This window comes from Mycothermus thermophilus (assembly GCF_041956435.1).
Source record: "Mycothermus thermophilus strain CBS 625.91 unplaced genomic scaffold VTJ04scaffold_4, whole genome shotgun sequence".
Taxonomy (NCBI): domain Eukaryota; kingdom Fungi; phylum Ascomycota; class Sordariomycetes; order Sordariales; family Chaetomiaceae; genus Mycothermus; species Mycothermus thermophilus.
The window spans coordinates 3500147-3514304 of NW_027191430.1; the positions used below are offsets into that span (position 1 = coordinate 3500147).

Genomic DNA, 14158 nt, shown 5'->3' on the forward strand with positions numbered 1-14158 from the left:
CGGCCGTTTCGAGGGTCTTTTAACGGAGAGCCCTAATCGTTTCTCCAGGTCTTCCATTTGTCGTTGGGCATCCTGGAGAAGTTCAAGTTGCCGGATTCGGGCCCTCGCAGCCACCAAAAGGTCACCGGCTGAGGTAGTTGAGGTAGCGGTTTCTGAACGCAGCTCAGGAGTGGACTCAGGCCGTTCAGGAGTTGTTCCTAATTCGGAGAGTGAAGAGGACGAGTCTCTCGAATGACGAGATCTTTGCCCGGGAGAGCCATCACTGGGGTGAAGAGCCGCTCTTTGAGGCTCATGACTATACCGTGCGCCGCGTTCGCTGGCGGTTCGACTGTGACTCGATGGTATCTCGGTTGACACTAAGGGGAAGGTTCAGAATCTGTCAGGGAATAGGACGTTGTCAGGGGAGATGATCAGAGTCTTTAGGATAAGGGTGACCACTGTGTTGGATTCTATCCTCTGTAGATTGAGAAGACTGAACCTTGAGGAGGGAGGAATTCTCAAGGACCTAGAGGTCGGGCGGGTTTCTTTTACCCGTCCAGTCTCGACCCCACTTCGCAGGTGAATCTACCAATCAGTCTCTGCGTACCTGACACGTCACGATTAATCCCTCAGCATGGTTTCTTTTTTTTGTTATTTTTTTCTTCATTTGTATGTGCTTCTTTGGATATCTTAAGTATCCCTAGCTAAATGTATCACTTGGGTAATATGCTGTTGGTTACCGTTGATGATAAGTCAAGTGTCCTGTCCTCACTCCCTTTACTTTCTTCGCTATCACTCCCATCGTCACTTGGTCTACTGCAAATGCTGTCCTCCCTGACCGTCTTCCCATAGGCGCTAGGTGTCTCAATTTCTGAGTCTTCTAGCTCGCTTGCCGAGCTTGCGAGTTCTGCTTCTGAGGTCTCGTACTGGTTGCCGCTTTCAGATTCCTCTGCCGCCATAGCCAATTCTTCCGCCAAAGACAATCGGCGTCGAAGAGGAGGCCGTTCTGACAATGGCTCGAGGGCTACATTGCTGTTAGTAAGCTGATGCTATGCTTGACGAGATCAACATAGTATTGAGCCTGGGGAAAGGTACTTACACTCTGCTTGGGTGCCCTGTATTGTATTTCTCCTTGGCAATGGGCGGGATTCTGGGTTGTCAGCGAAGACTACCCCGTTGCTCCGGATAGCGCTGTTCGCCGATTTCGGACGGGTGGTGGCACCGGTCAATAGGATTGATGGTGGTGGCTGAGGGGCAATATCATGTCGGGATTGGTGACCGTTGATTCGCACCTCCGGCGGCGTTTGTGGAGATGGATGACCTCTGCCGGTGGACGACACCACTTCTTGCTGCTGTTGCAAATGGAGTGCCCGGAGCAGCAGGCGATTGTAGCCTTCGTAAAAGTGCTTCTGGACAAGGTTCATATCTGCATCGGGGTGAAATGAGTGCCTGCTCTGTCAGCAGAAGGGGGCAGTCCTGTTGGCCACTCACCACCTCCCATTCTCATGACTTTCAACTGGCCCTCAGCAAACTCGAGTGATTCAATGGCGACATGGATGGCGGCTTGCACGCGCATTTCCGCGCGAAGTGACTGCATTAACCGAGTGTCTGGTTTACTCGGTGCGTTGATGGCCTCATCCTCTGTATCCGTGTCCTGCCTAGCACTCACTGGCAAAAACCGTCCAGACCGCACCCTCCCTTGTTGCCGTGACGGCGGTCTCGCCGAGGCTCCCGGAGAACGCGGCTCCAGAGGCAGGCGAATAGGGACCGGGTGACGATGGGTTGCCACCGTCGCATAATGACGCCTATTTGGTGAATGACGGTTTCCTTGGACATGAGAGGGGTTTTGTGATGTACGAGGAGGTGAGGCACCAGTTCCAGATGTTGTACCCATTCCATGGACTGAATGTTTCTGATCGAGTTCGGGTAAGACTTTTTCCAGGGACGCAAGGAGCTGCCCGAGTGTCGGACATAGAACTTCACCAAGGCGCTCTCTTGATTGTTCCTGAGGGAGCAGCTCCTGAAGCATGCCCAGGGCGAGGTTCAGGCTGGCGCTCATCGTGAGGACTGCGCCGACCAGGACTTCCTTGTCCTCCTCGGGCAAGGGCCGCGGGTGTGAGTTAAGCCTCTCGATGGCCAAGATGGGGCTATGAGCGATGGTATCGCGGCGTATTGAGCGAAATAGCCATTCTGGAAACAGGGCCATCACTTTTGGTGGGAGCTGTAGAGTGTCTAGATGGCGGAGCGGCCAATCAGTGTTCGTGTGGGTTTCGTCGTGACGTCTTGCCTGTCGGGAGTTTGACGGCCTCGTGAGCCAGGCTTGAGGATTGAGTGACATCTGAGACTGTGAGCCCAAATGTTTGAGGGGCGCCTCACTCTTGAGTGGCTGGTGAGACGGCGTCCGCAGAGGCGCAGATGCGGAAGAGCGGTGTGTGGTACGGCGGCAATGCAATGCGTTGTGGTTGTGCTGTGGTTGCGGTCCACTGCGTGCCACATGCTGAGGTGGGTTTGCAACCCCTCCAAGCAGATGGAACCGCCGGCATGTGAATGGGCCAGCCAGGGCGCGCTAACTAAAAACATCATGCCAGGTGGGACACCACGAGAGGAGCAACGTTCCTTCGCCGCGGGGTTGGTCGCTGAAGGACCTGACACCCACATGCTGCCTGACGAATCGATGTTATCCCCGCACTGATACTCCTGGCTGCACTTTGAGATTGGCAAGTGGCAAGAGCCTCAGTTCATACGCGAAACAAACTCAAGCATGGAAGCAAATACCTACAGACTGAACATAGCTGCCGGGTGGAGGGTACAGCGAGAGTAGAAGCTGCACTGCGTCATGCCGGGACAAGAGCATCATCGCATCGTCGTCGGAAAGACGTCAGTCTAGAGAATTACCTAGGTACAACTACCTTGGGTATCTGAGTCACTGGTTGGGCACTACTCCGTGCTAGGCCGGCTACCTAATCGGGTCGCAAAGGAAGAATCTATCCAGGTGGTAATCTGGTCACGTCCACATTTGAATATTTGGAGATGGGCTGGATGGAACTCTCCCTGGCCAAACCGAAGTCATTTTGTCCCTTATGTCTGCGTGCACATGTAGGATTCGGTAAAAGCAGGAGGGGATGTGAACTCACATGCCGATTTCTCGGATAGGTGTCAATATAGTGCTCCATGGATGGATGTCACCTCTTAATACAGTAATTAAGTGAACAGTTGGGTGAGTTATCAAGAACAAAATCCCGTCATTTCAAACCGGACGGCGGCCACAGCTTAACAGAGCCTCAAAGTGAGAAGCTGAGCAGACCTCGCTCAGAGTTATCTACCTTGGTAGGCCTAGTGGCACACCTTACCGAAGTGCCTGACAATTTAGCCCAACATTCTGTTGGCAGGATGGCTCGAGATAATAATATTGTTCAAACTAACTGGAACCATGGCAAGACAGTGTGATGCGTTGTGTTCTGGGTTAGGGTTACCTAATGCTACTTCCGTCTAATTTGACACGAGGACCAAATTTTTTTCAAACTTTCCCTGATGGATAAACTCAACAAAACAAAGCGGCTTCCTGGTCCCGGTTTATGACTTGCAATATTAGACAACTACCTTTGAGGCATACGTGACAGAACCGGCACCAATATCGACATGGGGGATAATGACGGGTTCGATGACCGTACCCGTGCCTTCTTGGGTTGGTTTCTTGCCCTGCCCGGCGCCACGTTTCGCTCAGACTTGATAAGTATTGAGGACTTGCGGGGACGCAATGCTGGCAGGGGAATTGGTGAGTGGTGACGAGTAGAGACCGCAATCCCCTATTCTGATGTTATTGTGTTGTCAGAGGCAATCGGCTACTCCATAAGCATGGCGATGTGCTAAGAAGTCCTATAGTTGCAAAAAACGATATCGCCGCAGACACGGTCCTGTTTACCATTCCCCGAGATGCCATCATCTGCACAGCAACTTCGTCCCTCAGAGAGAAGATCCCGGGCATTTTTGATCTGGACGCCGATGGCGACATTGAGTCCAACACCGAGAATGGGGAGTCATCCGGGTCTTCCCAGGACTCTTGGACCCTCCTGATTTTGGTGATGATCTACGAGCACTTGCGGGGAGGAGGCTCGCGCTGGAAGCCGTACCTAGACGTGTTGCCCTCCGCCTTCGACACGCCCATGTTTTGGTCGAACGTTGAGGTTTCGGAATTGCAAGCAAGTGCCCTCGCCACCAAAATTGGGAAAGAGGAGGCAGATCGGATGATCACCACCAAGATTATCCCTGTCATAAGAGCACACGAAGATGTGTTCTTCCCTTCAGGTAGCCATAAGCTAGATGACGAGCAGCTCCTCGGGTTGGCACACCACATGGGAAGTGCCATCATGGCCTACGCCTTTGACCTCGAGGACGACGAAAACAATGACGCAACGGGCGACGAGGATGGGGACGGCTGGGTTGAGGACAAGGAGGGCAGGACGATGCTGGGGATGGTCCCTATGGCGGATATGCTGAACGCGGATGCCGAGTTCAACGCACACATCAACCATGGCGAGGAAGCACTTACGGCAACCGCTTTGCGGGATATCAAAGCTGGGGAGGAGATTCTGAACTACTACGGGCCGCTTCCAAACAGCGAGTTGTTGAGACGATACGGCTATGTCACGCCCAAGCACAGTCGGTATGACGTCGTTGAGCTGCCCTGGGACCTTGTCGAGATGGAATTGAAAACCCGGCTCATCAGCGAAATATCTCCATCGGCATGGGAGAAGGCCAGACAGCGCGTCCGATCAGATGACGACTTCGAGGAGAGTTTTGTACTTGAGCGCGTTGGGGAAGAACCGGATCCCACCGGGCAGCTACATGGCGATGCCGTCTTCTCCAGCCTTCCCGACGAGTTAGGTGCCCAGTTCAAGTCACTTGTCAAGGCAGCAAAGAAGTTCGGCAACTCCAGGCTCGCTGAGGAGCTCCTGGAAGATAAAGACAGGCGCAAGGAGCTTTACCTGGATGTCGTGCTGGGTGCGTTCCGGGCGAGGGAACAGCAGTATGCGACATCACTGGAGGAGGATGAAAAGATTCTAGGAGGCAATCTATCACGAGCGCAAGAGATGGCAGTTGTTGTGAGGATGGGGGAAAAGAAGCTCCTTCGGGAGGCGCAAGCTTGGATCCAGCACCAACTAAGCTCCGCAAAGCACGCCTCCTCGTCGGTTTCGGATGAACCCGAAGACAAGCGATCAGTGAAGAGGCGGCGGTTGTGAAGATTCAGGTGGCTGCAAAACGACCCCAGATGTATGTACTACCACAGACAGCCATGACAATACGGTGACGAAAATCTGTGAAATCGTGCATTCATATCTTGGCAGAGATACATGTTCGCTATTGTGGATCCGAGTAGACGAAGTGCGCGGCATGTGTATATCCCTGGACGACGACACGATGATGACCACATGCAAAGCCCGCTGCCTCTCTCACCGATTACGCCAGAATAACAGGTATTTGGCTCAACTAACTGCTCATATTCAACTAACCCCTCGCCCCTCCTTTCGAGCCAAAGAAGTACACCGGGATAGGCTGATCCAGTGATCATGCTGCAAAGCAATGGTTGTTATATTAATATGCTCAACACACAATCTTGAGTTCATACCCGACCAATCTCAGGACCCTGTGTATCCGCAGGTTGAACATCCTTCTTTTTCTTCCTGACCAGGGTGCCGCTCAGGGTATTGACTTGTTGCGGGGTTGATGAGCTGGCTGTAGATTCTGGGTTGCCTGGTTCTCTTGGTTCTGATATTTGCTTGCTCTCAGGTTCGGATGGACGAGGAACATTTTTCCTCCTGACCAAATTAGTCAGGTTGGTTACTGGAACACCTGACCCGACAGTTGCGGCTCCGTCGGTTGTACGCGAGCCAGAAACAAGTGATTGACCCACGACATCGACGTCGCCCAGCGCGCCATCGCCCATACCAGCTTCGTTGAGCCACCTGCGCGTGCTTCCAACCGCCTTGTCGAACGTGGAGAAGTCAAGATGGAGGAGAAGTTCCATGATGCGCTTGTAATCTTTCTCGCTCACGATCTTGTCACCGCGACCTTCGGGTGGCCAGTAGTAGTATGCTGTCATAGTGGGACGGTTGACAAGCGAGTTACGAACATGGGTTTTTATCCTGGGTGCACGCGGGACGATCCGGCCAGAGAGCTTTTTCTTTTTCTTCTTCTTCCTCTTGTCATCTTTGGATGGGGTCGACTTGAGCTTGGGCAGACGAGGTTGTGCCGTGGCATCCAGAGGGCTAGGCTCAAAGACCAACCAGACAAACCCGGTCAGGCGACCACTGGAGCACTCCTGTCGGAAGGCCATCATCTCCCAGAATTGCTCCAAGGACTTGACGCTTTTCCAAGATGCGATGGCACGTTTCTGATTGGAGACTTCTTCATCGAGCTCGTCACGGAACCGTGCCTTGGGGTCGTCGGGGTAGCCGGGAATAAGACATCGCGGAGGTACCTGTCCTTGGTCACGACTATAATGTGATATGCGCTCCAACGGGTGGCCGATAGTCCAGTTGGCAGCGCTCGCACGCGTCCTCGGGATGAATGCACGCATTTCTGTCTCCTCCAACCCCGGAACCAGCAGGTAACCCATTGCCGAGGCCCACGCTTCATTGCTTAATCCTTCCATGAGAGGGGTGAGAACCTTGCACCACCACCGAACAAGCCCCCAGTCGTCGAGGACATGTTTGCCGCTATTGCGAACGCTTCCGGGGAAGAGATATTGCGATTGCGCGCGGGCGAACAAATTTACAACGGACTGGACATGGTCGCGGCGCCGGTGATCAAGAAGATAGGCAAGGAAGGTTGCGCAGACCTGGCGGATCGGTGATGGTGCATCCTTGGGCAGACCGAGCAGATGGAGATAACCCGTCGAATCCGCTTTGGAGACAAAAATAGTAGTCTGGAAGGCGGTGGTGAACACATAGACCTCGATAGCAAAAGCCAGCGTCCGATAGCGGACTTCTGGGGGCTTTGCTTGGTCGGCACCCGGCAAGGAGCGTTTAGCGGGAGCAGCAGCAGTGGACTTGTCAGGAGGGTAGATTGAGATGGCGAGAAAATGGCTCTCCCTGTACGTCTTGTCGGGGCGCTGACCTGGTGGAGCAGGGCACAGGGGCTCGGTGCGCGTTGGGGGTGTTGAGATATGATGGATGCCAAACTTGTAGCCTTGGGGGAGGGCGGATGCGAGTTGCTCCCGCAGGGACGCTGCTCTGTTATGATCGTCACTGCGTGGACCAGGAGTTGGTGCTGACGGCGCGGTAGATGACATAGCGGCGAGTGACCAATGGATGGCGCCTCGTATGTACTGCTCTGTTGGCGCTTCGAGGATGTGAGCAGGACTTGTGCTTGGGTGCTAGGAACACACGCCCAAGATCATAATAGGGTCTTCGAACTGAAGTTGTGAAAGCAATCTGGGAATCTCAGGTTGGTGTTCGGGTGCTTTGGTAAAGCTGGAACAAGGATGCACGGGTCAGATCGATAAAGAACAAATTCACGTGGAGAACTTGTGTTTGGATGTTTCATGGTTCTGAGGTGTCAAAGGACGGTGAGGTGCGAGGCAAGGCTCCAGGCGAATCAAATGTCATTGGTCAATTGGACGAGGCGACACGCCCCACCTCACCAGCCCGAACTGTGTAATTTACGCACCTGATGGGGCATGCAATTACACCTTGTTACGCGTACTTTACGTGTCCCAGCAACCCCACGTTCCGCCGGAGTGCTTGGCAACCTGGATCCCGAAAAAAATCACGGGCTTGGGACTTCAACACCAGCAGCCCAGAGCTCCGCAAGCGTCGAGACGCCGGCCTCCCAGATAAACGCTCTTCCGAATTCCAGCGACTCGACCCCAATGCCCCCTCATCCCTCACGAACCGTCCTTTCGGCGACCACTCAGGCCGTACGACAATGTGCCTGTTCCTCGCATTCGGCCTTCTCGAGACCTTCGGTGCTGGGCGCCCGCCAGCTCTCTTCCTCGCCAGCAAGATGCGATTCTGAAGCTCCCGAGTCGACCGCCGGGCAGCAGCAGCAACGGCCGCGCTGGTCATACACGCCAGAAAGGATGAAGGGTCCGGGGTTCTCGATCAACATTGTGAAGAACCCCGCCAGGAAAATCTGGCACAACAACGAGGACCCCGCCAAACTTGATGCCATGTACAACCGCCTGCTGGGGGCCAAGGGCGATACCATGTTGCCAGACGAGATCAAGTGGCTGGCTGTCACGCACAAGAGCTTCGATCAGGGAAGGAGAGGGTTCAACACGAGGCTCGCATACTTTGGTGGGTGCTCAGCTCCCGGTTTGAAAAGAGTAGAGGAAAAGAAGACGTGCTAACGTGGTTCGTTTTACTTGCAGGCCGGTTGATTCTTGCGCTTGAGACAACACGCCACATTATGGTCTCACCGGCGACTCGGCGGAACTCACTGGCTCAGGATGAATTTGGCCGCGAGCCGTTCCAACACCCTGCTCTTGCAAACGTCGACAAACTCCAGGCTCGCCAACCCCGGGACATTGTATCAAAAGAGAAGCTTGCGAAGCTCGCTCTGGATGTCGGGATGCTTGAGGTCGTCCGGTGGAAGCCGAAAATGGTATGTCAGCTTGCAGCCCCGGCCTGCTTGACTTGTTGGTAAAAGAAATAGCTGACGAGCTGTTTGTCCCTCTCCAGCCCGAAAACCTTGAAGGGTCGGGTCTGACAGTTGTCCTTAATACCTCGCTCTTTGCCATTATTGGCGCCATATCCCTGCAACACGGCGCAGAAGTAGCTCAACAGGTTGTCCGGGAAAAGATTCTTCGAAGGCTTGGGGCGTAAACTGTATGCCTGTGTAATGATAGACTTTGTACCTGATATCCTGTACCATATGAATGTGGGTGTGAGGATATGTGGCTGGGCAACCGCAATGCCCCCGTTTGATTGCTGTTCTGTTCTGTGCCTCTCAAATCTCCGATGTGAGACGCGGAGGGTTGGTCAGGGAGTATGTATTGACCCGATGTCTCAAGGCGACCGTGCTGTTAGTGGTTGTGCAAGCAGAGAAGGGGAAATCCCTCTTTTTATCCTGAACGTCGGCCTGGTCCTTCATTAGTCCGGTACGCAAGTATTACTGTGTCTCTCTGGCCCTCAAGTCGGGTTGGATGGAGATGAAATCCAGACACAAGATATACAGCCGTCTGTCGATATAGCAATCACAAATCAACATCGCTGATTAATTACCCCAGGTGCCTTGAGATCCTAGGAGGGATCATCGGGCTCCGAAATTGGCCGTCTCTCTATTGTGCATACCGCATCTTTAGGATGAGAGCAAAATATATGAGTTTGGTAATAGTCGAGTTGGCCATCCTGCGAGACTACAGAACAAGGCTGGCTGTCACCTACCTGACCTCGATCGAGCCATGTGAAATACATGGGCACAGTCTGGGGGGGAGAAGCAGAGTTTTTATGACAGTCACAAAACACAATGAAATGAGGTTGTAAAAAGGGATGGCGGCAGGCAGAGTCTGGTAATCCAGACAATTTTGCTCTAGGTAAAATATGTGATGAAACGCAGAAAGAATGCAATTGTAGTACTGCCAACCCATCAAAATGCACCGTGGCTGAAACGAATGAATGCGTTGCCAATGTCGTACATGATCCGAAAAGGCCAAATCAAGTATCCCAAACCCAAACTTTCCAAATCAAATGCAAAAACCCCACCCGATTGATGTGCCAAACAGGTTCCCAGGACCGCATTGGCCAACCCAATGGCTGCGATGCTTCTCTGATCTGGTGAGTTCCTGGCTCCTCCTAGTCGCCGCCCGAGTCCATTTCCTCAGTCCCAAGTCGGACTGTACCATCTCAGATGCTTCGTGCCTTGACAGGTCGCGACCAGGCAGTTCTCAGTGATTAGCCGCGGAGATCGACGTTGCTGAACGATGTATAATCGCTAGGCGGGCTCTAGAGGTTGCTGTAGTCCAACACGACGACGCTCGGGGGCGGGTTACGAGAGAGATCGGCTAGTCGTCCCACTCGACCTCACCGCCATTCACCCTAATCGCGACACCAGGAGGAACTATGAGGTTGCAAGTGCCGGAATGCGTCGTGATGTAGTTGCCGCTGTCTTCCTTTTGCCAAAAAAAGGAGACCTCGCCTCCCTTGAGGTGAAGCTGGGTTTCCTTGTCTTTTGGCGGGTACGGGCCAATTGTTAACTTGCTTGTTGACCTCGGCACCACAGGATTGTTAACCGTCCTCTGTCCCCGTATATTAGCATTCTGGTCACTGCATGCTTTAATAGTGCTCACGTACAATTAAACTGGAGAGTTTGCGATGCTCCTCTGCCGACAGCGGCATCTTGTTGGGGTGCTTGTGACGAGGTGGGATTAAGTTTGGGTTGTGACGAGTGGGAGGTCAAATCGAGGTTTGATGCTTCAGCGTGTGTCTGTGCTGGTGAAGACGAGGGAAAAGACGAGACGCCGGGAGATTATTTGCTTATTTAAGTTTCTCTATCCATGTCACTTTCACTACTCCGATGTGGGATCCTCCGGATGTTGTTGTTGGCAAGGATCCTTTCATCCACCCGCCCCATCCACCTACATCCAACCAGTCGGTCTGTACAGAACATCGCTGCTGCTATGCCCCGAGACTTTGTTGGAGCCCGACGACACTAAGGGAATGTGAGGCTGGAACTCGTGTTATGGCTACTTGGCAAGGCCCCGCGGGCTGACGTGGCGTAGTCTACACACCATTCGATGTATGGCTCTTCAGGACTGTGGAGCTGAACCACCGATCGCCTCCTTTGTGGCAGGGCGGCAAGCGCGGTGATGCCCCATTGGATGCTTCACTTCAGCTATGGCCGTTGGGCCGCCATGGCAGTCAGCTAAGCCGAGGAGCCGACATGTCAAGCGCGGCAACGGCGTATGTCTGTGGGTGCTGCCGGCAAGACAGATCGTGCAGATCTTGAAACTTGGTACGTACAGGTACCATCCTGCCTGTGGCGATCGGGTGCAGCTGCCGGATCGACTGGGCACCAAGTCATGGTTTGTTGTCCACCTCCACTGTTGTGCTGGACTGCAGCTCGATCCGACGAACACCTTAGCGTGAGGCGGGGAGTCTCATGCAGCGCGGAACACCTTCCGGTCTGCCGATAGCCAACGCTTCATATCCCATCAGTGGGCTGGTTGGCTCATTTGAAGATGCGATGACCACCTAAAAGGTCCCCAGTTGAGGATGTCCAACGGTCCCGTCAGAGCTGCAGTAGCGCACCGCTCCGCTGGACAACCAACTCATACGTTTGGGGCGACACCTTCCATTGCTCCGCTCCTGCATGGCTTTTCCACCCGCCTCAATCGTTTGTCAATCAGATCCTCCATTGGAAGGCAGTGATTCAGAGAACGTGGTTTAATGTTTCCCCATAACAGAACACGAGTGTTCTAGGTCGGCTGGCGCTTGATTCTAGCCTGTTAGATATGGTTGATGTTTACCTCAGGGTCACCAACACCACTCAGGAGGAGGCATGCTGTTGGGAAAACACTGGAGCGAAGCAAGAACCTGTCTGATCGAGGCTTGGGATTCTTGGCCCATCACTGCCCTCCATCGTCTCGCCCTATGTCTCGAGATGTCTGCCAGCCCAGGATGTCCACGTTCTGTCACCATGCCAAACAAGACATTTCGTGGACCAAATGATTTCGAGCCATCTCACTCTTCTGGCTACCTCAGCATTTTGAAAAACCAGCTTGTTCGGATGTGATGTATCGGATACCTGGGCTGTGGAAGCAGGGATTCAGTGATGGATTGCCACCTCATTCGGGCAATGTCACGGTGCCGCGTTGTTCACCTGATCTTGTTGCCGGCCGAGACTCTCTATGTTAATATGACAGCCGGCTAGTAGTGGCAAAGCGTCCTTCCATGCATAGACTCCAGCTAATACTGCATCCCTCCGTGGGCTGGAGCACTTGGCGGGGGAAACTGAGAACAACCAAGGTACATCAATGTCCGATGGATTGGGTATTGTTACTATTTCTCCCGACGATCTAGGTCGCGGGTACTTTCTGATCTCTCCTATCCCATGCTGGCTGAAGCTGACCGCGGGTTTCCGCCCTCTGCATCTCCATCCAACTCCTGGCCAATCTCGGGACCACAACGCCTCGGCCATGATTGCCAAGTGTAACCTATCACAGAGTGCCAGCAGCGCCAAAATCGTGGAGAAGCTCCGTTACCCTGGCGGACATTGTCTTCTCACCCTCGCGAACCCAGACCTGTGACGTGTCAAGAAGCCTAGCCTGCAAAAAGTACAACCAGATATGAGGGAGTGCTTACCCTGGGATCGTACTTCTTCTTGTTGGGCTTGTTGGGGCCCTCGGGGTTTCCGACCTGGGTCTTGAGGTAGTCGATGTTCTTGGTGATGTAGTCACTGCGGTCGTTTGTCAGTCAAAGCATATCAGAAGAGGAAGACACATCAGGACAGCACGAACCGGATGCCAGTCAGATACGCCCACTGAAGATCGGTGTCGACATTGACCTTGACCACACCATGCTATCGCCTGTCAGTATCGCGGCAGGTAACTGGGTTTGGCCGTAGGGCTTACGCTGATGGCAATGCGGTATTCCTCCTTGCTTGAGCCGGAGCCTCCATGGAACACGAAGAAGACTGGCAGGGTCAGCCAATATCGAAACTCATCCTGGAATGTTGACTGTCATACCGGGCTTCTCCTCCTTGCCACCAAGCTGCTGAGAGACATAGGCCTGGTGCTTGCCAAGGAGCTCGGGGTGAAGGCGGACATTGCCAGGGGCATACACGCCGTGCACGTTACTGTCGGAAATTCGTCAGTACAGGCAATGGCACAAGATAGATGAAGCAGATATAATTACCCAAAGGCGGCAGCGATCGAGAAGTAGTTAGAGATAGGGCGGAAGGCTTGCTCACTACACCAGCCGTTAGCTCCGTGCCGCTGATAGCCATGGCAAGTGATGAACCCACATCTTCCAGATATCCTCGGGTCTAGCGAGCCGCGTTAGTCATGGCCTAAGAGTGACCTGCTGCGATTAGGTGGCAAAACTCACTGAGTATAGAGAGCGGCATTGTCAACCTGCAAAACATGCGTCAGCGCCCAGGATCAGAGGACAAATGATTCTTCCCACGACATACGCCAGTGTTGTCGACACCATCCTCTTCGCCGCCCTGCATAGCACTGTCAGCATGCGTTCTCGTGACGACAATAGGCCGGGGGGTTCGCCATCATACAGTGATGCCAATCTCCATCTCGAGCCATTGCTTCATGGGGGCCATGCGCTTGAGGTACGAAACGCAGGTGCTGATGTTCTCATCGACAGGCTCCTCTAGAGGTGTTATTAGTACACACATGGGAATTTTGCAGGCAGCAATATGAACCGCGCCGAATAAACCTACCGGACTACGCAAGTTAGTATGAAGAATGACATTTCCATGTGTGGAGCCGGGAGAACGTACCAGGTCAATCATGTGCGAAGAGAAGAGGGGGACGCCATTCTGCTTGAAAAACTTTTCATCCTCATCGAGCATGCCGTCGAGCCACGGGAGCAGCTTCTTGGCGCAGTGGTCGGTATGGACTAGAAATGTACGTCAGCGACCGCTGATCTGGCTCGTGAACAGGAAGAGCGTGTTGACGTACGGATGACAGGAATGCCATAGAGAGGGGCAACGGCGCGGATGAAGTGGGCAGCAGCAATGGCACCGCCAACCGACGCCTCCCGCTTCTCGGCGCTGTCCTTCACACCCTTGCCGGCGAAGTAGGCGGAACCGCCCTGGCTGGCCTGCAGACTGACCATCGACTGTCAGTCTCGATCAAGGATATGTTTCAGATGGGGGGCCACGGAGAAGCATACATGATGGGGGCCTTGGCATCACGGGCGGCCTCGAGAGCGGCGATGACGGTGCTGGAGGAGGTAATGTTGACAGCCGGGATGGCGAAGCCCTTCTCACGGGCGTAGGTGAACAGCTTCAGCACATCGTCGCCTGCCGAATTGTGATTGTGGTCAGCTCTATGTTTCGCTCGATGCCGATTTCGGATAGGCACTCCGCACCATAGATGACGCCGACGGGCAGGTTGAGGTCCTATGCAGGCGCAATGTCAGCAAAGAGACAAATAGAAGGACAAAACTCTGCAAATTGGAGTGTTCCATACCTCAAGGATACCCATTTTGGTGGCTGCGGATGG

General features: G+C 53.7%; 7 protein-coding genes across 7 annotated transcripts; 3 read left to right on the plus strand and 4 right to left on the minus strand.

Moving 5' to 3' along the window:
• Positions 1 to 692: 692 nt before the first annotated feature.
• Positions 693 to 2185, minus strand: VTJ04DRAFT_6983 (uncharacterized protein; the record flags this gene model as incomplete). The annotated part of the gene is made up of 3 exons (XM_069365260.1): positions 693 to 1003; positions 1079 to 1405; positions 1471 to 2185. 3 exons carry the CDS (start codon positions 2183 to 2185, stop codon positions 693 to 695), a joined length of 1353 nt encoding a protein of 450 aa, XP_069219005.1.
• Positions 2186 to 3618: 1433 nt separating this feature from the next.
• On the plus strand, positions 3619 to 5219 carry VTJ04DRAFT_6984 (uncharacterized protein; the record flags this gene model as incomplete). The annotated part of the gene is made up of 2 exons (XM_069365261.1): positions 3619 to 3754; positions 3862 to 5219. The coding sequence occupies 2 exons, from the start codon at positions 3619 to 3621 to the stop codon at positions 5217 to 5219; spliced, it is 1494 nt and encodes a 497-aa protein (XP_069219006.1).
• Positions 5220 to 5599: 380 nt separating this feature from the next.
• Positions 5600 to 7270, minus strand: VTJ04DRAFT_6985 (uncharacterized protein; the record flags this gene model as incomplete). Its single annotated transcript, XM_069365262.1, has 1 exon — positions 5600 to 7270. One exon carries the CDS (start codon positions 7268 to 7270, stop codon positions 5600 to 5602), a length of 1671 nt encoding a protein of 556 aa, XP_069219007.1.
• A 579-nt stretch (positions 7271 to 7849) lies between these two features.
• VTJ04DRAFT_6986 (mitochondrial 54S ribosomal protein mL57) lies at positions 7850 to 8804 on the plus strand (the record flags this gene model as incomplete). The annotated part of the gene is made up of 3 exons (XM_069365263.1): positions 7850 to 8276; positions 8351 to 8583; positions 8661 to 8804. The coding sequence occupies 3 exons, from the start codon at positions 7850 to 7852 to the stop codon at positions 8802 to 8804; spliced, it is 804 nt and encodes a 267-aa protein (XP_069219008.1).
• Positions 8805 to 9982: 1178 nt separating this feature from the next.
• VTJ04DRAFT_6987 (uncharacterized protein) lies at positions 9983 to 10316 on the minus strand (the record flags this gene model as incomplete). Its single annotated transcript, XM_069365264.1, has 2 exons — positions 9983 to 10216; positions 10272 to 10316. The coding sequence occupies 2 exons, from the start codon at positions 10314 to 10316 to the stop codon at positions 9983 to 9985; spliced, it is 279 nt and encodes a 92-aa protein (XP_069219009.1).
• Positions 10317 to 10814: 498 nt separating this feature from the next.
• Positions 10815 to 11066, plus strand: VTJ04DRAFT_6988 (uncharacterized protein; the record flags this gene model as incomplete). The annotated part of the gene is made up of 1 exon (XM_069365265.1): positions 10815 to 11066. The coding sequence occupies one exon, from the start codon at positions 10815 to 10817 to the stop codon at positions 11064 to 11066; it is 252 nt and encodes an 83-aa protein (XP_069219010.1).
• Positions 11067 to 12136: 1070 nt separating this feature from the next.
• On the minus strand, positions 12137 to 14140 carry VTJ04DRAFT_6989 (uncharacterized protein; the record flags this gene model as incomplete). Its single annotated transcript, XM_069365266.1, has 16 exons — positions 12137 to 12220; positions 12282 to 12375; positions 12437 to 12498; positions 12551 to 12612; positions 12665 to 12774; positions 12834 to 12887; positions 12943 to 12963; positions 13026 to 13051; positions 13111 to 13143; positions 13207 to 13301; positions 13354 to 13375; positions 13432 to 13550; positions 13613 to 13761; positions 13827 to 13956; positions 14025 to 14055; positions 14126 to 14140. The coding sequence occupies 16 exons, from the start codon at positions 14138 to 14140 to the stop codon at positions 12137 to 12139; spliced, it is 1107 nt and encodes a 368-aa protein (XP_069219011.1).
• Positions 14141 to 14158: the final 18 nt, after the last annotated feature.